Raw genomic sequence first — 24259 nt, 5'->3', positions numbered from 1 at the left:
CCTGTGGGCACAAAAAAAAATCAGCGCCGAGGAGAGGGAATGAGACATCCGCAGTGACAAAGTCCCATGTGAAGCGCTGACTCCCGAAACACAAGTCCACAGTCCTCATGCCATAAGAGCGGATAGGGGAGCCATTAGCGGACAGTAGGGGTGGCCCATGAGTCCCGCCAGCGGCGTCCTCCGCAGTGGCCGTCAGGACGCTCCTCTGGGCGCCGGTGTCGCAAAGGAATTTGCGCCCGGAAAGGTTGTCCTTGACGAACAGCAGCTGGCTCTTCGCGCCCATGCTCACGGCCGCTGCGAAGCGTGGGCTTTGGCGTTTCCCGACGCGTCGTAGTTGCAAGGGGCGCGGCATCTCTTCGCTTTCGCACCGAAACGGGCATGGAAGTAGCACAAGCCTGTGCCAGCACGGCCGTCGGTGCCAAAGGGGCCCCTGCTGGATGCCACCCCCGCGCCCGAAGGTGAGTAACTGCGTGTCGCGGCTAGCGTCTCAGGGGAGAAGCGCTGGGTTGCCAGGAAGAAACGGTCGGCCTCCTCGGCCAGGGCCCGGGGCTCAGTGACAGTTCTGTTCGCGAGCGCCGTCTGAACATGCGGTGGCATATGCCTGAGAAACAGTTCCATGAAAATGAAATTGGGTTCTTCTGTGCCCAGCAGGTTTAGCATCGTTTCCATGAGTTCGGAAGGTTTGCTGTCCCCCAGTCCATTAATAGCCAACAGACGTCGGGCACGTTCCGGCCATGAAAGCTCAAAAACCTTGAGAAGGTGAGCCTTGATCCCAGCATACTTATCTCGGGCCGGGGGAGAGGTGATGAAGTTCACTGCTCTGGCCGCCGTTGAGCTCCCGAGTGCTGAGACAACGTGGTAGTAACGCGTGGAATCATCTGAGATCCCGCGGAGGGCGAACTGAGCCTCAGTCTGTGCGAACCACGCTGCCGCGGACGTCTCCCAAAACTCCGGCAATTTGAGGATGGCGGTTGCCATGTTCGTTTCAGTCTCGAAAACGCCGGGACTGACGTCGGGGTCACCAGTGTAGCGCCGGAGAAAAGGAGTCGGAGGCGGAGTGTCGGACACAGGAACAGAACTTGCTTTATTGTTCGACATCAAAACACTACTCGCATAACGGGGGGAACTCTGTTAACCTTTTACTCCGGAAGCGCAACAACAAAAACAGTCCGTGCGGAACCCCGCACCCCAACTCGAGGTCCCGCGGGTGAATTATGTAAACACCACAGGTTCATCTGAGATGACACACTGTGGCGACCCCTAACGGGACAAGCCGAAAGAGCAGCATTATGTTTTTATATTATTACTTATTTGTGATAATACACCAACTTAGATAACGTTATCTGCTTCCGTGTGTTTTGGTGCAATAATAAGCGTTTTACATGCGAAGTTGTTGGAAATCGTTTGCATGATTTCAAAACCAGACCGAAAACTTCGTACATACTGTACATTCAGAATATCGAAGCCTTTACTATTTATCAGTATATGACTAACTAAACCAAACAAGAACTTCACAAACGCTTTCCAGTCAAAATTTCCAACACGAGGCATATCCTCCACAATGGGTCTGACTGCTATGTCGGCATCTTCATCGCCAGCTACAGTGATGCCTCGGTTCTTGACTACAATCCGTTCCAGAAAATGGTTCGAGAAGTGATTTGTTCGAAAACTGAATCAATGTTTCCCATTACAATGAATGGAAAAAGAAATAATGTGTTCCAAGCCTAAAAAATTGGGCTTTTTCAAACATTTTTTATGCTTTTCCTGATAATAAACTGCATAGTAGAAATATATATATATATAATATATATATATATAATATATATATATATATATATATATATATATATAGTTTAAATACTTCATATAACAAAATAATTTGAGAAATATATATATTTTTTGCTGGGCTGGGAGTGCATTGCCGTATCTGTAGTGACTCGGCCCCCAGCCCTGTAATCATTTTTTATAAACAAAAATGCATAATAACTTTAAACAAGCAACTTGCCTTCTTTGGAGCCATGATTGGGGGTTAATACGGTAGTCCTCAATAAGAAGGAAAAACAACAGTCACTCCCGGGACACATCTGTTTACAGAGGCTGCATTATACAGAATAAAAAAAGTTCGCTTGTTGCGCCGCACGCTATGTCATTTCCGGGTATTTTTTCGGGGAGAGTTCTAATTGACAATAACAAAACGCATCGTGGGTGGGTCAACAGCTTGCGCCATGCGGTATGTTATTTCCCTGTTTTTTCGGGGGCGTTTGAACAGACAATAACAAAGCGCGTCGTGGGTGGGTCAACTGCTTGCGCCTTGCAAGTTATGTTGGTTCCGGGTCTTTTCGGGAGGCGTTTGAATTGACAATATCAAAGCGCGTCATGGGTGGGTCAGATGCTTGCGCCATGCGCATTATGTTATTTATGGGTTTTTGGTGGGGTGGGAATAAATCATTTTCACGTGACGACATGAACCACATGCCTATTGTTTACAACGCCCACTGGACGGCAAAACTACAATACAACTCGCGTTTTTTAGTGATCTTTTTGTGAATATTGTACGGATTTGCGAGTCTGGACCCTACGCGTGTTTACGAATCGAGGAAGATATGACCAATGATTAGAAAAAGTTAACATCAAATGGGATTTATTACAAAGAAATGTGCAATACAATCTTAATCTTATCTACCTATCTGCCGCACACGAGACGTGTGTCTTCTGGCAGAATAGCCCAAAGAAGAAGACAAAAGCTGCCCGGTAACACAAAGTTTTTATATGTATGGGTCCATGGTAAAAGTGGCTGTCCCCACCACCGCAGTCTGGTCCTGGGCCAGGATGGTAACTTTCCGCTTTTTATCTGGTGTCGTTCGTCTCCACAGCAACTCCTGGGAGAAGAGCTGCCGCCAGCCGGTTTTCTGCGTCCAAAGATTAAGAACAGCCACCACCCCGCTCCACAACACATCCTTGTCTGATTAGCAAATGGACAACTCTTTATCTGTTGATTAAATGTATAAGGTCATATTTAAGCAAATAATGAAAGTGCAATAAAAGTCAAATAATCTTCAATATGGATAGGTTTCCAATTACCCATCATGCCTTGTGACGGATGCCATACTGTGTGTCTTAGAGTTCAAAGAACATAGGTGAATGGTGAAGCGTGAAGTTTTTTCTGTTGTTAATTTTTCCGTTTGGTGTAAAAGTTATGACACTGTTTAAAGTAAATGCAAATGTAGTGGACAAAAACACGTTTGATTCTTTAAGCAGAGCAGATACGAGGAGAAATTGAAGGACATCAGTGGGAAAGATCCATATGAATTTCTAGCAAGCGACTAGAGTGACGATATGGAAGGCTACCCTGATGTTACATATCCCATATCGTTAATTATCTCCTGAATTCTGTGAGGGCATATACCCTTGATGAACTAAAGGCTTACAAGTCTCTCCAAGCCTACAATGACTTTATAAGTGGGTGGGTTCAAGATGTACGGCAACGGGTCATCGGTAATCAGTTTGTAATGGAGTAAGACATTCTCAGAGGTCTCCCGATCCACTACTACGTCCCTGGATCATATCCCAAAAAGATGGCTGCGTTCTCTGCGGTCATTGTACTTGTATGGCCGGTCTTGGAGAAGTGTGTTCACACGTGGCTGCCCTTCTTTTTGCAGTCGAGGGTTCAGTAAAATTACGGGATAACAAGACAGTTATAGAAGAGAGGTTATACTGGTTACCACCTTCTGCAGTTAAAAATGTAAGTCAATTTTTTTCTCTTAAAGTCTTTAAGTCTTTATAGTAAAGAATTCTCTGTCATACCTTTGTATAGAACAAATAATTTATTAATTCCTTGTTGCCTCAAGTATTTAATTGAAAACGTTACGTGTTACGAAATTATCCAGCAAACTTTATAGTGTCTCTTTGATGGAACAGTAAAAATTATGCTCGGTTGATCCTCGACAACCATAGGTTCTTTCTTTCTGTTGACAGTCTCTTAGTTTTACTTCCCTGGTTAACAATGACCTTTGGAATATCAAAACAGTACCTCTTTGTTTGCCCAGATTCAGCGCAGTTAGTACAGCCCCAAACTAGGCATGTGTGGCCCATATTATGGGACAAAAGGTGGTTGCTTGCTTTGTTGGCATAGATGCTAACCTGCTTCAGACACTCAAAATGGCAGACAAGGGACTCCTGGGACTGTGGTGACGTCATCGGAAAACTATCCATTGGCTTGCTTATAAGCGTCTTACGGCCTTTTCATCATGGTATCTCATTGTGTGGCTTATAGTTGTAAGAACAGGCAGAAAAAGTGGTCTGACACTTCAGGCATTGTTTACCTTTTGCTGGGCATTCAGCTAATTTACTGTGGTATCCTCCACACTTTTTACACATTTTTACGGAGGTCTTAGCACCCGCAGTGAAACTTAGCTTTCCAGGTTTGTGGAGGAAAACGTGAAGCCTGTTGCTGTCACTAGTCATAGCCTTTAGATGCACTTTTGCTAACTCGTGGGAGCGGGCTATGTCGATCGCTTTTTTCGAGTTTGAGCACCGGCCCCTCGCTGAGTAACTTCTCACATACACTCGGTGAGTTGGTAGCAAAAAGTATGCGGTCTCTGACCATCTCATCGCTGTTTGTGTAGTTACAGTCTTCAACCAACTGCTTGAGTTCTTGCGTGGAAGCTCCATCCTCAGCACCCTTCTACCAATATACTGACTCTCTTGTCTCCAAAACGTCCAACTTTGGCTGTTCCTCTAATGAGCTCATTTCTAATCCTATCCAACCTTCTCACTCTAAGCTTTCTGCTACCTCCACTTCTGCTTCATGTTGTTTCTTTAGTGCCACCATCTCTAATCCATACATCATGGCCGGCCTCACCACTGTTATATAAATTTTGCCCTTCATCCTAGCGGAAACTCTTCTGTCACATAGAACACCGGACACCTTCCGCCAACTGTCACCCCGCTTGGACCCATTTCCTCACTTCTTTACCACACTCTTCTTTGCTCTGTATTGTTGACCCCAAGTATTTGAAGTCATCCACCCTCGCAATCTCTTCTCCCTGGAGCGTCACTCCTCCTCCTCCGCCCCTCACATTCATGCACATATATTCTGTTTTACTTCGGCTAATCTTCATTCCTCTCCTTTCCAGTGCGTGCCTCCATCTTTATAATTGTTCTTCTGTCTGCTCTCTGCTTTCACTGTAGATCACAATATCATCTGCGAACATCATAGTCCAAGGGGATTCCAGTCTAACCTCATCTGTCAGACTGTTCATTAGTACCGTAAACAGGAAAGGGGTCATCTTGGATCCCTGATGCAGTCCCACCTACACCTTAAATTCTTCTGACACACTAACAGCACACCTCACCTCTTTTCTGCTGCCATCATAAAAGATTAGTTATGGTTAGTGGAATTATGACCAAAAAGTTCAATTTTGGTCTCCTTTCTATTATCCAAATGGTCAATGGCAAACTTAAGACAGGCCTTTACATGTCCTGGTTTAAGCAGGAGAACCTTCCAGGCTATGCATGATTTCAAACCATGATGTCTTAGTGTATTACCAACAGCTTGGAAACGTTGGTCCCAGCTCTTTTCAGGTCATTGACCAAGTCCTGTCTTGTAGTCCTGGGGTGATTCCTCACCTTTCTCAGGGTCATTGAGACCCCACGACTCCACTCCGATTGAGAGTGACCGTCATGTTTAGCTTCCTCCATTTTCTAATGATTGCTCCAATGGTGGACCTTTTTCCACCAAGCTCCTTGGCAATTTCTCCGTAGCCCTTTCCAGCCGTGTGGAGGTGTACAATTTTGTCTCTGGTGTCTTTGGACAGCTCTTTGGTCTTCGCCATGTTACAAGTTTGAGTCTTACTGATTGTATGGGGTGGAGAGGTGTCTTTATGCAGCTAACGACCTCACACAGGTTCATCTGAGTCAGGATAATACATGGTGTGGAGGTGGACTTTTAAAAGCAGACTAACAGGTCTTTAAGGGTCAGAATTCTAGCTGATGGGCAGATGTTCAAACACTTATCTGCAGCTGTGTCACACAAATAAATTGTTTAAAAAAAAAAATCATACATTGTGATTTCTGGATTTTTCTTTTAGATTGTATCTCTCACAGTGGACATGCACCTACGATGAAAATTTCAGACGCCTCCATGATTTCTAAGTGGGAGAACTTGCAATATAGCAGGGTGTTGAAATACTTATTTTCTTCACTGTAGTTTTCATAGGCGAACGTAAGGGAAATTACACATGAAACCCATTTCATGTTGGGTTTTGAATAATATTTCATAAAAGGATGGGATAATTTATCATCCGATGTATTAATGTATGACCTGAATGAACCGTTAAAACAGAAACTGATAGAATACTCATTTTATAGCATTAAATAAACTGGGACTAATTTTTCCATGTTTTAAAAAAAAGAAAAAAAATTCTTTTGTGGTTTTCTTGTTCTTTTGAGCATGTGGACCAACAATATTATAAGGTAATCCAAAAAAAGGTGTAATTTTCTCATTACCCACAATCCAAGGAATGATTTGGTACCTAATACATTTGGAACTTTTTTTTTTTTAACTTTGGCGGTCACCTAGTTTTATGGATTTTATTTACGCACCGTGAATTCATTCACACCATAATGGCACACCACAAAAGCGTAACATCTGCTGTCTTTGATCATGTCCAAAAGTTGTACTTTTTTGCTGATTGTCTTCATCTTCCGCATGGGTGCTTCGAAGGAAGCTTTTGGATTAGCTCAGTGCTTTGGCGGCATTGTGAACATGAGAAGTTAACTCGCAGTCAACACCATTGAAAATGGCGGAAGGGAAGGACAAGGGAAAGGGTTGAACGGAAGTTGCTGGGTGAGGCTTCGATGATGTGCGGCCAATCAGCTCGTGAGATAAATCCACACATGCTGGTCGATGTCACGCCAGGGACCAACCACACGCCTTGTTTTAATGCATCTTCCCACAATATACCAATATGACTGTATTTTTCCAAGGTTTTTTTTGGTTTTTTTTTTTGGGGGGGGGGGGAGCACGTAGCAACCGAACCCTGTAAAAGCATATTCCACCGGCTTTCAATTTCTGTGCTAGCTCAGTGATGCGGGCCGCCCGATAAAGATGAAACCCAGGTAGCGTAATGGCTCTGTCGGGGATCCATTCACAAAGCCAAGTCTCTGTGAAGCACAGGGCCGCAGAACGTCCAGTCTTTGCAGGTCTTGATCAGAAGTTGAAGTTCATCTATTTTGTTGGCTAAGGAGCGTAGATTCGTGAGATGGATCGAGGGAAGCGCTAATCAGTGTCACCTCCTGCGCAGTTGAACTTGTGTACCGCCTGGCGAGCTTCTGCAGCATCTTCGAAGCGACGCTTCCAGAGAGAGCGCCGAAGAGTAACTTCGAGATAAGATAAAGCAAATTGTCAAGAGTTGTCGGAAAAAAAGCCCAAGACTCTCTGATGGTTACCAAGTCATTTCTTGTGTACTTGAGTCCCGAGACAACCGAATAACACAAAGATAAATAGTACCAGGGAGCACATACTGAAGGCAGCTTCACTGGTAGGTGCCATCTTGTCCTGTCGTATCAAATTCTGACTGTATGATACACCCGAGCCGGCCAGCAGCCTTGTCAGCCGGCAACCTTGTCGGCTGACCCGGGCCGCTTTCTGGCGTTTTCGTCGCACACGGCTCACTGCGCCATTCCTGGCAACGCTGTTCATAGCCACCGTCCACGATGAACAACACTGCTGAGCCGGGCAACTTTACGGCATTGTTGTCGTGCACGGCTGAGTGCGCCATTGCCAGCAGTGTTGTTCATAGCCGCTGCTGTCCGCGAGCAATGCAGTGAGCCGGCATTTTGGCTAACACGAAGGAATAACGAGCTACCTTCCCACAGGTAAAATTAATAGAAACAAACGAGTCCACTGGAGGGCGCTCCTGCCCCGTACGTCACTTCCTGCTTCTTCTCGAAAACAAATCCCTCGAGAGGATTTTCATGGCGGGAGTTACAAAAAGCCATATACGTCAAAATCATGTTTTGTGGTGAAAAAACACATGGGACCATATTGGCTGTGGGTTTTTCATTAATAATATACCAAAATTCATCCGTTTCACGACACTTGACCTTTAAGCAGATATTTAACTTGGGTCTCGATTTCCCAGGTGACGACTGAGACGAACAAAACGGTTCGGTCCATACCGGATGCCATTTTTTCATTAATAACCTACTAAAAATAATAACTCATGAATCATGACTCTTGACCTTTAAGTTTCAGCTTTAAAGTGCATTTTGACAAATTTGTGAAATAAGAACTTTTTCTATTGATCTTTTTTATTTTTAAATAAAATATATAATATTTGGGCGGCACTGTGGCGCAGCTGGAAAGCATTGGTCTCACAGTTCTGAGGACCCGGGTTCAATCCCAGCCCTCCCTGTATGGCGTTTACATCTTCTCCCAGTGCCTGCATGGGTTTTCTCCAGGCACTCTGGTTTCCTCCCACGTCCCAAAAAGTATGCAACCCCACAGGTGGCAAAGGCTAAACAAGAGGCATATGAAGACATTTACACCAGGTTGGACACGAAAGAAGGAGAAAAGGATCTCTACAGGTTGGCCAGACAGAGGGATAGAGATGGGAAGGATGTGCAGAAGGTTAGGGTGATTAAGGATAGAGATGGAAATGTGTTGACTGGTGCCGGTAGTGTGCTAAATAGATGGAAAGAATACTTTGAGAAGTTGATGAATGAAGAAAATGAGAGAGAAGAAGAGTTGAAGAGGCAAGAGTGAAGGACCAGGAAGTGGAAATGATTACTAAGGGGGAAGTCAGAAAGGGACTACAAAGGATGAAAAATGGAAAGGCAGTTGGTCCTGATGACATACCGGTAGAGGTATGGAAGCAATTTGGAGAGATGGCTGTGGAGTTTTTGACCAACTTATTCAACAGAATACTAGCGGGCGAAAAGATGCCTGAAGAATGGAGGAAAAGTGTTCTAGTTCCCATTTTTAAGAACAAAGGGGATGTTCAGAGCTGTGGGAACTATAGAGGAATAAAGTTGATGAGCCACACAATGAAGTTATGGGAAAGAGTAGTGGAGGCTAGACTCAGGACAGAAGTAAGTATCTGCGAGCAACAGTATGGTTTCATGCCTAGAAAGAGTACCACAGATGCATTATTTGCCTTGAGGATGCTCGTGGAAAAGTACAGAGAAGGTCAGAAGGAGCTACATTGTGTCTTTGTGGATCGAGAGAAAGCCTATGACAGAGTATCAAGAGAGGAACTGTGGTACTGCATGCGTAAGTCTGGTGTGGCAGAGAAGTATGTTAAAATAGTACAGGACATGTATGATGGCAGCAGAACAATGGTGAGGTGTGCCTTAGGTGTGACAGATGAATTTAAGGTGGAGGTGGGACTGCATCAGGGATCAGCTCTGAGCCCCTTCCTGTTTGCAGTGGTAATGGATAGGCTGACAGATGAGGTTAGACTGGAATCCCCTTGGACCATGATGTTCGCAGATGATATTGTGATATGCAGTGAAAGCAGGGAGCATGCAGAGGAACAATTAGAAAGATGGAGACATGCACTGGAAAGGAGAGGAATGAAGATTAGCCGAAGTAAAACAGAATATATGTGCGTGAATGAGAAAAGTGGAGGGGGAAGAGTAAGGCTACAGGGAGAAGAGATAGGGAGGGTGGACGACTTCAAATACTTGGGGTCAACAATACAGAGCAATGGAGAGTGTGGTAAGGAAGTGAAGAAACGCGTCCAAGCAGGTTGGAACAGCTGGCGAAAGGTGTCTGGTGTGTTATGTGACAGAAGAGTGTCTGCTAGGATGAAGGGCAAAGTTTACAAAACAGTGGTGAGGCCAGCCATGATGTACGGATTAGAAACGGTGGCACTGAAGAAACAACACGAAGCAGAACTGGAGGTAGCAGAAATGAAGATGTTGAGGTTCTCGCTCGGAGTGAGCAGGTTGGATAGGATTAGAAATGAGCTCGTTAGAGGGACAGCCAAAACTGGATGTTGTGGAGACAAGATCCGAGAGAGCAGACTTCGATGGTTTGGACATGTTCAAAGGCGAGAGAGTGAGTATATTGGTAGAAGGATGCTGAGGATGGAGCTCCCAGGCAAAAGAGCGAGAGGAAGACCAACGAGAAGGTTTATGGATGTGGTGAGGGAAGACATGAGGGAAGTTGGGGTTAGAGAGGAAGATGCAGGAGATAGGTAAAGATGGCAAAAGATGACACGCTGTGGCGACCCCTAACGGGACAAGCCGAAAGGAAAAGAAGAAGAAGATGACGGAGTAGAAACCAAACAAGTCAGTTGTATTGCTACACTCTCCCCAGTTACTGATTGTCCTGTTGTTGATGTCATTAACAATGTTGATGATGTTGTGAGCAATGTGAAGTTTGATTATTTGAGTGATAATGTTTCACCAACGTTGTACAATTCTGATTTGTTTGCTCACCTTGATGAGAAATTGACACATTTGTCTGGTTAACAGAAAGCTGAAATGTCACATTTGATTTTTGAGTTCTCTCACCTATTTCCTGATATGCCTGGCCGCACAGATATGCTTAGTCAGGATATAGATGTTGGTGATGCTGTGGCTGTGAAACAGCACCCTTATCAAATGAATCCTCCAGAAAGTAAAATTCTGCAGGAGGAGTTTAAGTACATGCTGGACAATGACACTTGTTGAACCCAGTGACAGTCCATGGAGTTCACCTTGTGTTCTTGTGCCAAAGAGTGGCGGTGGTTGGCACTGCTGCGATGACATGAAAACTGTCAATGTACTGTCATAAACTGACTCCAACCCTCACCTGAATGTGGATGATTGCATTGGTCGTGTCGGTCAAGCTAAGTATATGAGTAAGTTTGAGCTTTTGAAGGGCTTCTGGCAAGTGCCACTCACGGATCTTGCTAAGAAGATTGCAGCATTCGCTACCCCCGACAGACTATATCAATACAAAATTATGCCGTTCGGCTTGAAGAACGCCCTAACAACATTCCAACCCTTGTCAACAACGTGAGATCGTATCTGGAAGGTGTCAAAGCCTACATGGATGATATCATCATTTACGCCATGGAATGGGACGATCACCTGAAGAGAATTCGGGAATTCTTCAAGAGACTGTTTCCAAAAAAATTGATAAGAACCAAAGAAATTATTCAATCATTGAAAAGGAAGCTCTGGTTCTTTTATTAGTTTTGCAGCATTTTGAGGTGTAGTTAGGTAATCCCGCATTTCCCGTTGAAGTCTTTACTGATCACAATCCCTTGACTTTTCTTCACAAAATGAAGAACAAAAATGAGAGACTGAGGTGGAGTTTGACTTTCCAAGGGTTCAATCTTGTGATCAAGCACATTAAATGTATAGACAATCTTTGTGCTGTTGCACTTTCCAGAGTGTAAAATTTCCGTGAATGTTTGATGCTACATCGGAGCAGTATTGTGTTCTGTATTTCTGTGTCTGTTTTTGTACGTTTCAACATGTTCAAATTGTTGCTTATTTAGTTATAGTATAACCGAAAGTTTCTTTGTAAGGGGGAGATTATGAGTGTATATTTTTAGTTATTTGTGTATAATATTGTATTACATTCACGTATTCATTCATTATTTGTTTTTCTTTCTTACGTACACGCTGACGCGGAACCTTTGTTGAACATTCTGAAAGAGTGAACTCTATTACGTCATCTGAATGTTTCGAGAAGTACCTATATAAGGACGAGATGGCTTTTCAATGGAGCTTCTTACAACCACCAGCTGCTTTGGACTAGTAACGACTCAGCTTCCATCACCAAGCCTTCTGCCTCGCGTCTTTTGGAAATTTCCGGATTCATTACTCCATCACTGGAAATAACATTCGCCTCCAGGAAAGAAAAACATTCGCCTTTTCAACGGGTTAGAAAAAAATAACAAGTTTATACAACTATTCAACAATGTTTTATTGCCAGTTATTTGTCTCGTCAAGAGTTTGGAGGAGAATGGTTCCTTCAACATCTCTTACCATGCTAGCAAATGAAGACTTTCATTAGTACTAGTGTCTGGTCCCTACTAATGTAGTTCGTAGCTCCCATCCTCGTAAATGAAGGCTTTAATCGGGACCACTGTTCCCTCCAAGCTGTGCGTGTGTGCAAATGTGCACTGCTGATGTGGTCTCTGTTCACAGACACTCTGTGTTGCGCACAAAAAAATAAAAATCAAAGCAAAATTAAAAGTATGGCATACAACTATTCAGGTTGTGCAATTTTGTAATGTGATTCAATGAATGAGGAGTGACTGGCTGCTACATTCAATGGCACATATCACATGCATACTTACGCAGCCTGTCAATGTTTGCATTGACGGCATCCTTATGGGCCACCCAGCACCGGTGTTTTAGTTACCAAAGGGTCTGGGGAAATATAGAGCGAAGATGAGTGAGACATGCTACTTATGTTTACCCTCGATAATAATGGTGAAAATATTAAAGTTAAAAAAAAGAGTGCTTTATATTAAGATGCAATGACTGTCAAAGAATATTTGGAAATAAAAGAAAAAGCGGTGAAATTGGATGAGATTTAAATTAATCTAAATTAATGAGTACACTTATTAAATACATGAGTAGATTTTCCAGATTTTTGATCAACAGATGTTTCCAAATCACTATATGATATTCCATATATTATATATTTTACAAAAAACAAGGCCACTGCAAGCTATGCCAATATAGCACCCTAGATCAGAGATCAGGAACCTTTTAAGATGAAAGCCATAAATACCAAATATTTAAAAATGTAACTCCAAAAGAGCCATTCAATATTTTAAAAACTAAATACAGTATTTGCTAATTTTATGTAAGAATAACACTTTTTGAGTGCAATATAACTCTGAATTCTTTTAAATGGCATTGTTATGCGGATAATTTTGTGGGTACGAAATTTTCTGGATTTGAACATATGCCATGTTTCAGTAGGAAATCAACACAAGTCGGTGTAGATAAGGCTGCTGGCCCTGTGTGGAAAAAATGGCCCTCTTAAAGTGCCACTGACACCCAAATATATACGGGGGGGGTGGGGGGGGGGTGGAATGAGCGTATAGCGTGTCATTAGCAAAGTTGCAGAAGTCTGACTCCATCCCAGTGCCGGCCAGATTGCCTGCAACATCATTTCCAGATGTCACATTGGAACAGTCGCCATTGAAAACATGCTTTGCCACTACTATGGCAAATGAACAAGAGAGATTTTCTGATTTTTCTGACGCCCTTTGTGAGACTTTTTGAAGAAGAGAACATCTCAGAAGCAAGTGAAGCGACCGGGTTCATATTACCTTATCGTTTCAAGCCATATTTAGATGATATGCCAAGCACTTCTAATTAACAACAGACTCCCCGACAGAAGGACGAAGAACCCGATGAAATATTCAAAATGACAGGCCTATAATTGTTCGATTTCCTAACTCTTTTACAAGTCTTGTGTATGTAGCGTACTCAGCATGACCCATGCCGGGTGAAGTACGTTAGGGGTGGCCAGACACCGGTTGCCGGTTTGGGGAAGAGCTCCTTTTTCCTCCCCGCACAGGGCCCCCCACCTCCTCACCGATCCACCTCCGCGTCGGTGGGCCGCTGTGGAGCCTAACAGACTGCGAGCTGCCGGCTAACGGCCACACTGCCTTCCTGGAACATTCGCTGGACATAACATTTGTTCGTGTTTCATGACAATATGTCATTTTACTAGTTTGCTTGTGTTACACGCTACTAAACTGTCTTTGTACTTCTATTTTGCTGTTCTTATGTATCTTATTGTATTGTATTGTATTGTATTGTATTGTGTGTGATTAAATTGTCTTTAACGCAATACAAGTGCTTTGTTATATTTTGCTGGTTTGACCAAGGGGTTAGGGTTAGGGTAAGCAGACGTTTTGGAATTACAACTTCAGATTGAAAGAGAGAGACAAAGGACAGAAATAGAACTTAGAAAATTAGAACTTGACAAAGAGATTGAACTTAACAAACTTTAAGGTCCTCTGATTCAATTGGTTCATCATCTTTTGATATTGCACGGTGTGCCGCAATGGTCCCTCCTATCAATAAGAAAGAAGTTGATAGAGGAAGTACTCTTCTACTTTGAGAAAGTTGCTGAAAACCTCAAGTGGCCTAAAGAGTCATGGACTATGCTATTGCAAATAGTCTTAAAGGGAAAAGCTCAGGATGCATATTCGGCCCTTTCTCTCAAGCAAAGTTCTTATTATGATTTTGTCAAAAAGCCCCTACTGGAAGCTTATAAGTTAGCGCCCAAAGCGTACTGTCAAAAATTTATAAATGCTCAAAAAAGGGAAATGAAAGCTTTGTAGAGTTTGCTAGGGAAAAGAAAACTTTGTTTGATAGGTGGTGAAGTTGAAAGGGGATTTCAGATTGGCAGAGTTTGAGGCAGTTAGTTTTGATGGAGGAATTTAAGCAGTGTGCTCATACTGATCTCTGGATTTATTTGGATGAACAGAATGTTAAAGCCTTGCATGATGCAGCGTTATTGGCAGACAATTTTTGACTCACAAGAGTTTTTTCAGTCTCCTGGCAATTCCAAGTTTTTTCGCCAAAAGGACCTTTTGTCAGGAAACACTGCTTATCATACAGGGTCAAGTGGTGATAAGGCAGGTTCAAATTCTTCTGACAAGCAGTCAGATTCTTCTTCCAAAACCAAGTCTTCTAGTGACTCTCATGACTCTCGTCCTGTCTGTGCTTATTGTAAGAAGCCTGGTCACTTGATTTCTGCTTGCAAAAAGCTAAAGTACAAAAATCAGTCCACTAGTTCCCCAAATGCATTTGTATCTATCGCAGCTCAGCCTTCCTTGCCATGTGGTTCTGAGGAGGGTTTTGGTTCTGACAAGAAACCTTTAGATTCTGAAGTCCCGGAGAAGTACAGTATTTGCCTTTTATTCACACTGGTTCGGTTTCATTCTACCCCAAGGCCCGTTACTATTATGAGGGACACTGAAGCTCTTCAATCTCTGATTTTGAAGGATGTTTTGCCTTTTTCTGCAGAGTCATCAGCTAACTCAAATGTTATTCTTAAGGGTATAAGTGGCAGTTCTCTTCTCTTCTCCTTTACATTTTGTGAATTTGACTTCAGTTCTGGTTTCTGACACCATCAAGGTTGTTCTTGACTCTCTTCCAGTTCAGTGTGTTGATTTGTTGATCGGCATTGATCTTATCGGGGCTCGAGTTGGCGCTGTTCCTATTGTCACTGTTTCTCCGGCGTGTTCACCCAGTACAGAGAAGTGTGACATTCTGGGTATTTTCAGTGTGTTCAGATGTTGAAAGACTTTTCTTCCAAGAAGTCTTTGCCGAATGATTCCATTTGTGACTTATCAGATACATTTATGGTTCATTCTTTAGCCTCAGAGGCTGATGACTTATCTTCGAAGGGGAGTAACTCTTTGTTTTTCATAAGTCGGAAAATTTGTTGAGTGGTGATCACATTTTGTCGAGAAAGCAGCTTATTAGTGCATAGAGTGACGATGTTGAGCTAAAAATGTCTCAGGACAAAATTAAACAAAATTCTGATAAAAAGTCAAAAGAAAAAAAGTTTCATTCCTGGTTGAAAAAGGCAAAGTTTTCCATTCATGGCCAACCACTCAGAGCTAGATATCAGGGTCCATATCTAATAAACAAAAAGGTTAACGACACAGACTACATTGTCCCGACTCCTGGCCGTCCTAAGCACAAAAGGTTAGGTCATGTGAAGATGATTAAGAAATATGATAGGGTTGAAACCAAACAATTCAATTGTATTGCTGCAACACTCTCCTCCCCTGTTACTGATTGTACAGTTGACGATAATGCAAGCGTCAAGGACGTCAATGATGTTGTCAGTGATGTCAAGTTTGATGATTTGACTGATAATGCTTCACCAAACTTATGCGATTCTGATGTTTTGGCTCACCTTGTTGAGAAATTAACACATTTGTCAGATGACCAGTAAGCTGAAATGTCACATTTGATTTCGAGTTTTCTCACCTGTTTCCAGATGTGCCTGTCCACACGTCTGATAGAGATGTGGGTAATGCTATGCCTGTGAAACAACACCCATATCGAATGAATCCTGCAAAGAGTGAGATTCTGTGGAAGGAGGTGCAGTACATGCTGGACAGTGACATTATTGAACCCAGTGACAGTCTGTGGAGTTCACCTATTGTATTTGTGCCAAAGAGTGGTGGTGGTGGTGGTTGGGGTTGCTGCGCTAACATGAAAATTATCAATGCACTGTCACGAACTGACTCCTACCCTCTGCTAAGAGTGGATGATTGCATTGATCATGTCGGTCAAGCTAGATACGTGAGTAAGTTTGACATTCTGAAGGGCTTCTGGCTGGTGCTGCTCTCTGACCGTGCTAAGAAGATTGCGGCATTCGCTACACCTGACGGACTGTATCAATACGAAGTGATGCCATTCAGCTTAAAGAATGCCCCAGGAGCGTTCCAAAGGCAAGAAATTAATCCATTACACTGAGTGATTGAATTAAAAAATTCAAAGGTATAACTTTGTCTATGTTAGCAGTCTGGTATACTTGGGTATTTTGCCAAGTGATCGTGAATTTGTGAAACTGACAGCAGAGATGCATTCCTGTTGATGGCAAGCAGAATATTGTCAATGAGATTTTTATGTTGCTCTGGGTTTGATTTATCATTGTCAGCTTGTTCCTTTTATATTTGTCTTTGGCGCTCTCCCCCAACAAAGTACCAATCCCGATTTCCAACTTACATCTGCGTATAATTCTAATTGCTTGCAGATGACTTGTGCGGAATGTGATACTTGAGGTAGTTTCCTTCCGTTTCCTTCCATAAACTAGCTTTCTACTTGCGCTTCGCAGCACATTTTTCAGACTAGACCTTTCGTAAAATAACGTAAAATAATTTTATGTAATTATTTCGTACTTTTTACATTCAGGTGAGCCTCAGCTTCCATTGACTGCACATCCCTGGTTTGTTGCTACGTTTACATTGTGTTGCACCAGTTCTCCATTCAACACTGAGTTCACCTGTGTGCAGGTACAACAGAAGAGAGCTGTCCACAAGGCTGGCTACACTTTAGCATAAGTTGTTACTATATTTCCTCGCAGAGGAGGACTTGGGTCAACAGCCGTCTGGACTGTCTGCAAAGAGATGCTGACCTGGTTATCATTGACAGCAGAGAGGAACAGGTATTTTTTTGTGAAGAGAAAATAAACCTCAATGTGAGCCTTTTTTGGAAATTATCTTAAAATTCTTAAATTCTACCTGATGGTGCTTTCGCACTACCACTATTCTTAATTTTAAAAGAGCTGGAATAAGTCTGTTTCTGCAACGTCCAGTTCCAAATGCACCTAATTGTGGTTGTCATCTGATGAGAAAGCCGTCTCACCTCAATCCACTGGAGACCATTTATGTATTACTTTTTAACTCATTTGATAATAATGACGTACCTGTATGTCATTAAAAACCCAATCATGTGATCCCAATGATCCTCAATGACCCATAATGCTCCCGAACAAGGAAGTGCAGTGACGAAAATAAGTATTTGAACATCCTGCTCTATTGCAAGTTCTCCCACTTAGAAATCATGGAGGGGTCAGAATTTTTCATCGTAGGCACATATCCACTGTGAGAGAGATAGTCTAAAAAGAAAAATCCAGAAATCACATTGTATGATTTTTTTAATGATTTATTTGTGTGATACAGCTGCAAATAAATATTTGAACACCTGTCTATAAGCCAGAATTCTGGAGGCACCCTAGCTCAGTGGTTAGAGCACTGGTTTGGTAAACCAGGGATTGTGGGTTCGTATCCCACTGGGGCCTCCACTCCCTGAGAAGGGTTGCGTCAGGAAAGGCATCCGGCGTAAAAATTGTGCCAAATGTATATATGCGTTCATCTGAGATGACATGCTGTGGCGACCCCGAAAGGGACAAGCTGAAAGAAACACACACACTATAAGCTAGAATTCTGACCCTCAAAGACCTGTTAGTCCACCTTCAAAAGTCCTCCTCCACTTCATGTATTATCCTGAATCAGATTCACCTGTGTGAGGTCGCTAGCTGCATAAAGACACCTGTCCACCCCATACAATCAGTAAGACTCAAACTTGTAACATAGCCAAAACCAAAGGGCTGTGCAAAGACACTAGAGACAAAAGTGTACAACTCCACACAGCTGGAAAGGGCTACAGAGAAATTGCCAAGCAGCTTGGTGAAAAAAGGTCCACTGTTGGAGCAATCATTAGAAAATGGAAGAAGCTAAATATGACGATCAATCTCAATCAGAGTTGAGCCCCATGCAAGATATCACCTCGTGGGGTCTCAATGATCCTTGGAAAGGTGAGGAATGAGCCCAGGACTACACGACAGGACTGTCAATGACCTGAAAAGAGCTGAGACCACCGTTTCCAAGGTGACAGTTGGTAATATATTTAGATGTCATGGTTTTAAATCATGTATGGCACGGATGATTCCGCTGCTTAGACCAGCACATGTCAAGGCCCGTCTTAAGTTTGCCAATGACCATTTGGATGACACAGAGGAGTCATGGGAGAATGTTTTGTGGTCAGATGAGACCAAAATGGTACTTTTTGGTCATAATTCCACTTACCTTGTTTGGAGGAAGACACTAGAGATGACACAATTGGTCGCAGCAGCTCTCAACAACATCTGGAAGAAGAAAAGCTAATGAAGTCGGGCACCCAAAAGTGGCCCACCAATTCAGCCTGTTGGGGATCTAAACAAAGATAAATTTAAATATTTGCAACCCACTAACAAAAAGTTGAGGCCACAAAGACCCCGCGCCAAGACAAGTGGAGCAGCGAACACAACCTAGTATAGTTCATATTGTGTGCACTTGCACAAAGGCACCTGTTTTATTGTATACCACATAGGGGGAAAATATACATTGTAGACACACACACATTCATGCATTCACGGTTCCAATCTACATAGTTCAGTTCCCATTGCAGAGTTCAATTCCAAATGTGAGAATAGCTTCCAAGTGTTGGTTTTTTTTTTATTGGGTTTTTTTTTTTTGGTTTTATTTAATTTTATTCTGTTATTTTGATGTTTTAAAAACTGTTGTAAGATGTGGTAAAGTTGCTTAGACATTTGAGAAATCAAAAAACTAATATATATATTCATATAGTCATATTTGAAAGGCAATTATATTTTTATTTAATCTGATAATTATTAGGAGGAGACCCCATAGCTCAGTGGTGAGAGCAGTGGTTTGGTAAACCAGGGGTCGTGGGTTCGTATCTCACTGGGGCCTCTACTCCTCAAGAGGGGTTGCATCAGGAAGGGCATCTTGCGTAAAAATTGTGCCAAAGAAATATGAGTGTTCATTTGAGATGTCACGCTGTGGCGACCCCGAAAGGGACAATCTGAAATAATCTTACTCTTTAATCTGGTATTTGCTACACAGGTGAGTGGCTTTCCTAATCAAGTTTAATCAGTTTGATCAAAAAGAGCTGGACTCTAATGAAGGTTTAGAACCATCTCAAAGATCTGTCCATTTGTTCATCTATCCATCCATTTTCTACCGCTTCTCCAGGTCAGGTATTGAGGGAAGTAGCTTCATCAGGGATACCCAGACGTCTCTTTCCCCAGCCACTTCTTCCAGCTCTTCCGGAGGAATCCAGAGGCATTCCCAGGCCAGCCGAGAGACATAATCTCTACAGTTGGTCCTGGTTCGTCCCCTGGGTCTTTTTCCGGCGGCATACGGCCAGAACATCTCACCGGGGAAGCGTCTGGGACGTATCTGGATCAGATGCCCCAGCCAAATCATCTGACTCCTCTCAATGCAGAGGAGCAGTGGCTCGACAATGAGCCCCTCCTGTATGACCGAGGTTCTCACCCTATCTCTAAGGGAGATCCTGCACACCCTGTGGAGGAAACTCATTGTGGATGCCTGTAGCTGGGATCTTGTTCTTTCGGTCAAGACCCATAGCTCGTGACCATAGGTGAGGGTAGAAGGTGGATTGACTGGTAAATTGAGAGCTTCATCTTTTGACTTTGCGCCCTCTTTACCACAACAGACCAATACAAAGTTTGGATCACTGCAGACGCTGCACCAATCCGCCTGTCTATCTCCTGCTCCATTCTTCCCTGACTCGTGAACAAGACCCCAAGACACTTGAACTCCTCCACTTGGGGCAGGAACGCATCCCAACCCGGAGAGGGCACGCCACCCTTTTCCGACTGAAGACCAGGATCTCAGATTTTGAGGTGCTGATTCTCATCCCAGCCACTTCCCACATGGTTGTGAACCACTTCAGTGAGAGTTTGAGAACATGGATTGATGAAGCCAACAGCACAACATCATCTGCTAAGAGCCAAACCACCAAACCGGACACTCTCTGAGCTTCGGATGCGCCGAGATTTTCTCTCCATAAAAGTTATACACAAAATTGGTGACAAAGGGCGGCATTGGCGGCGTTCAACTCAACTGGAGTCGACTCTGACTCGTTGCAGGTAATGCGGACCAAATTCTGACAGTGGTCGTACAGGGACTGAACGGCCCGTATCAGGGGGTTTGGTACTCCATACTCCTGAAGAACCCCCCACAGGACTCCGTGAGGGACATGGTCGAATGCCTCCACCAAATCCACAAAACACATGGAGACTGGTTGGGTGAACTCCCATGCACACTCAAGGATCCTGCCGAGGGTGTGGAGCTGGTCTACTGTTCCACAGCCAGGACAAAAACCACATTGCTCCTGCTGTATCTGAGATTCGACTTCCCAAAGGACCCTCCTCTCCAGCACCAATGAATACACCTTACCAGGGAGGCTGATGAGTGTGATCCCCCTAAAGTTGGAACACACCCTCTGGTCCCCCTTCTTAAAAAGGGGGGACCACCACCAGAGGCACCGTACCCAATGTCCATGCAATGTTGCAGAGGCGTCTAAACTAGGACAGCCCCACAACATCCAGAGTCTTTAGGAACTCCGGGCAAATGTCATCCACTCCCGGGGCCCTGCCACCAAGGAGCTTTTTAACCTCCTCGGTGACCTCAACCCCAGAGATAGAAGGGCCTGCCTCAGAGATCCCAGACTCTGCTTCCTCATTGGAAGGCGTGTTTGTGGAATTAAGGTCTTCGAAGTATTCTCTCCACCGACTCACAACATCCCAAGTTGAGGTCAATAGTGCCCCATCCTTACTATACGCAGTGTTGATGGTGCACTGCCAGCCGTTCACAGCAGAATCTCACAATACGTTTGGGCCTGCCACGTCGGACCGGCATCTTCCCCCACCATCGGCGCCAGCTCACCACCAGGCGGTGATCAGTTGACAGCTCCGCCCCTTTCTTCACCCGAGTGTCACAGACATGTGGTTACAAGTCTAATGACACAACCACAAAGTCGATCATCGAACTACGACTTCGGGTGTCCTGCTACCAAGTGACACCCTAATGCCTGATCATGGCATTTGTTATGTACAATCCGTGATGAGCACAGAAGTCCAGTAACAGAGCACCACTCAGGATCTGATCGGGGGGCTGTTCCTCCCAATCACACCCTTCCAGGTCTCACTGTCATTGCCCACATGGGCATAGAAGTCCTCCAGCAGAATGATGGAGTCCTCAGAGGGAGCGATCTCCAGCACTCCATCTAAGGACTCCAAAAAGGGTGGGTACTGCTGTCTGGTGCACAGGCACAGTCAGGACCCTTACCCCTATCTGAAGATGGAGGGAGGCTACCCTCTCATCCACTGGGGCAAACCCCAACGTCCAGGCCCCACCACTGGCAAAGACCCGGGGAAAGTCTTTATTTCATCAGAGGTCCTGAAGTGCTGCAAAAACCTCCTGGGTGAAGAGCTGCACCATCTCCTCTGCTGATGCTGGAGGAAGGGGGAAGTACCACAAGAAATTAGGGATGCCAACATCGTCATGTTATCCAAGAACAAAGGTGACAGGTGTGACTATAACAACTATTGTGGTGCATTGTTGTTTGCACTGAAGAGACTCCAGGTGGTTGCAGAGAGAATCTAGCCCGAATGTCAGTGTGGCTTCCGTGCCAGCAGGTCCACCATCGACGTGATCTTCAGACAGCTGCTGGAGAAATGCAGTCGGCCACTCTTTGTAGCCTTCATCGACCTGACGAAGGCCTTCGACACAATCAGCAGGGATGTTCTCTTCAAGAGAACAGACTACATTACCCCAAAGGGGACATTTCAAGGATTAGACAAAATAATATCAATATTTATTTGGCTGAGCAAAATGCAGTGGGTTGCGTCAGGAAGGGCATCCAGCGTAAAAAGGTGCCAAACAAATATGAGCTTTCATCTAAAGAATACCATACCGAATTGGTTGTGGCACGGGTTAACAAAACCCGCCCCCGGCACCGTTCACCTGCAGGGCGTGTGTGGAAATACAGCTTCAGTGGGTCAAAGAAAAGAAGAGGAGGAAAGTAGATTTGAGTATAGGGACTTTGACAGTTGGGACTATGACGAGAAAAGCTCAGGAGTTGGTTGAGATGATAATTAGGAGAAAGGTTGATATATTGTGCATCCAAGCGAGCACGTGCAAAGGTAATCCGGCGAGAAGTTTAGGAACAGGGTGTAAATTATTTTACCATGGACTAATGTTGTCTGGACGTCTTTCTCCATGGTCTCACCAAACTCCCCCCATGCCCATGTTTTTACTTAAGCAACCATAAATGCTGCATTCCACTTGGCCAGCCGATACCCCTCATTTGCCTCGTGAGCCCTAGAAGGCCAAAAAGGCCCAATAGGAGTTATTCTTCACCTTAACTGCATCCCTCTCCATTGGTGTCCACCAATGTGTTCGGGGGTTGCCACCATTAAATTAACCGAGTACCTTAGGGCCACAGATCTAGTTGGTCACCTCAGCAATAGAGGCATGGAACATAGACTCGATGACATCTGATTCCCCCGGAACATGAGCAAATTACTGTCGTGGGTGGGAGATGAAACCCCTTCTGTTCAACCCTCACAATATGTTTGGGCCTTCCAATTATCAGAAGTCGAGTCGCAGGGGCAGTAGCTTTAGCAGGAATGCCCAGACTTCCCCTTCTCCATCCACTTCATCCAACTGTTCAAGAGGGATCCCAAGGATGGCTTGTCCCCGGGGTTTTCTTGGTTTGAGAAAACCTCACCAGGGAGGCGTCTGGGCCTGTCAAGTTGGCTGGAATTTTTCCCCCACCAATGGAGCCAATTCACCACCAGGTGGTGATCAGTTGACAGCTCTGCCCCTCTCTTCTACTGGATGTCCAAGACATGAATCGCAAGTCCAGTGACACCACCACAAAGTCGATCATCGAACTGCAACCTTGGGTGTCCTGGTGAAAATTGCTCGTGCAGACACCCTTATGCTTGAGCACAGTGTTCATTTTGGACAATCCCTGAAGAGCACAGAAGTCCAGTAAGAGAATACTGCTTGGGTTTTGATCGGGGGGAACCATTCTTCCCACTCACGCCCTTCTAGGTCTCACTGTAATTGACCACATGAGCATTGTAATCCCCAAGCAGGAACACTCTCCAACACTCCCTCTAAGAACTCCAAAAATGGTGGGTGCTTTGAAGTGTTAGTCCCACCCGAAGACGGAGCGAGGCTCCCCTCTCATCCACTGAAGTGAACCCCAACAAACAGGGGCCGAGCTGTGGGGCAGTAAGTACCGTATTTTCCAAATGGTGCACCTAAAAGCCTTTAATTTTATCAAAAGCCGACAGTGCCCTTTATAATCCGGTGCGCCTTATATATGAATCACTATTGAGCCTTTCGTGCAGGTCCATCGAATGGATGTATAACGTAACCACAGTCTCTTCTATAGTGTCTATTCTATGCTCCTTATAATGCGCTGCACCTTATATATGAAAAAAAGTTTTAAAATAGGCCATTCATTGAAGGTGTGCCTTATAATGCGGCGCACCTTATAGTGCAGAAAATACAGTATACCCACACCAATCCCTCTCACCGTGAGCAACTCCAGAGTGGAAGAGAGCCCAACCCCTCTACAGAGAACTGGTACCAGAGCCCAAGCCGTGTGTGGAGGCAAGGCTGACGAACTAGTTGGAACTTCTTGACCTCACATACCATCTTTGGATCGTTCCCTACCATAGAGTTGACATTCCACATCCCTAGAACCATCTTCTGTAGCTGGGGTTAGGTTAGGGTTAGGGCCCTTCCTTCAGGCACCGCCCAGCTCGCCAGGCACCCGACCCCTATGGCCCCTCCCACAGGTGGTGGGCCTATTGGAAAGGGGAACCACATTATCCTTTGGGGCTGTGCACGGCCAAGCCCAATGGGTGGAGGCCTGGCCA

General features: G+C 44.4%; 1 protein-coding gene across 2 annotated transcripts in view; it reads left to right on the top strand.

Moving 5' to 3' along the window:
- The first annotated feature begins 2016 nt into the window (after window positions 1-2016).
- The window catches only part of LOC133506340 (CD209 antigen-like protein E), a 38651-nt gene continuing 16408 nt past the window's right edge, over window positions 2017-24259 (top strand). The window contains exons 1-4 of one of the 2 annotated variants that reach the window (XM_061830388.1): window positions 2017-2230; window positions 15986-16069; window positions 16318-16442; window positions 17007-17158. In XM_061830388.1, the coding sequence (XP_061686372.1) occupies window positions 16421-16442; window positions 17007-17158 (174 nt within the window). In that variant the 5' untranslated portion in view covers window positions 2017-2230; window positions 15986-16069; window positions 16318-16420. Of the gene's footprint in view, window positions 2231-15985; window positions 16090-16317; window positions 16443-17006; window positions 17159-24259 lie in introns of those variants that run through there. The other variant, XM_061830387.1, reaches the window with a different exon arrangement.

The sequence above is a fragment of the Syngnathoides biaculeatus genome, chromosome 9 (assembly GCF_019802595.1).
Source record: "Syngnathoides biaculeatus isolate LvHL_M chromosome 9, ASM1980259v1, whole genome shotgun sequence".
Lineage (NCBI taxonomy): Eukaryota > Metazoa > Chordata > Actinopteri > Syngnathiformes > Syngnathidae > Syngnathoides > Syngnathoides biaculeatus.
This window is presented reverse-complemented; position numbering and strand designations above follow the sequence as displayed.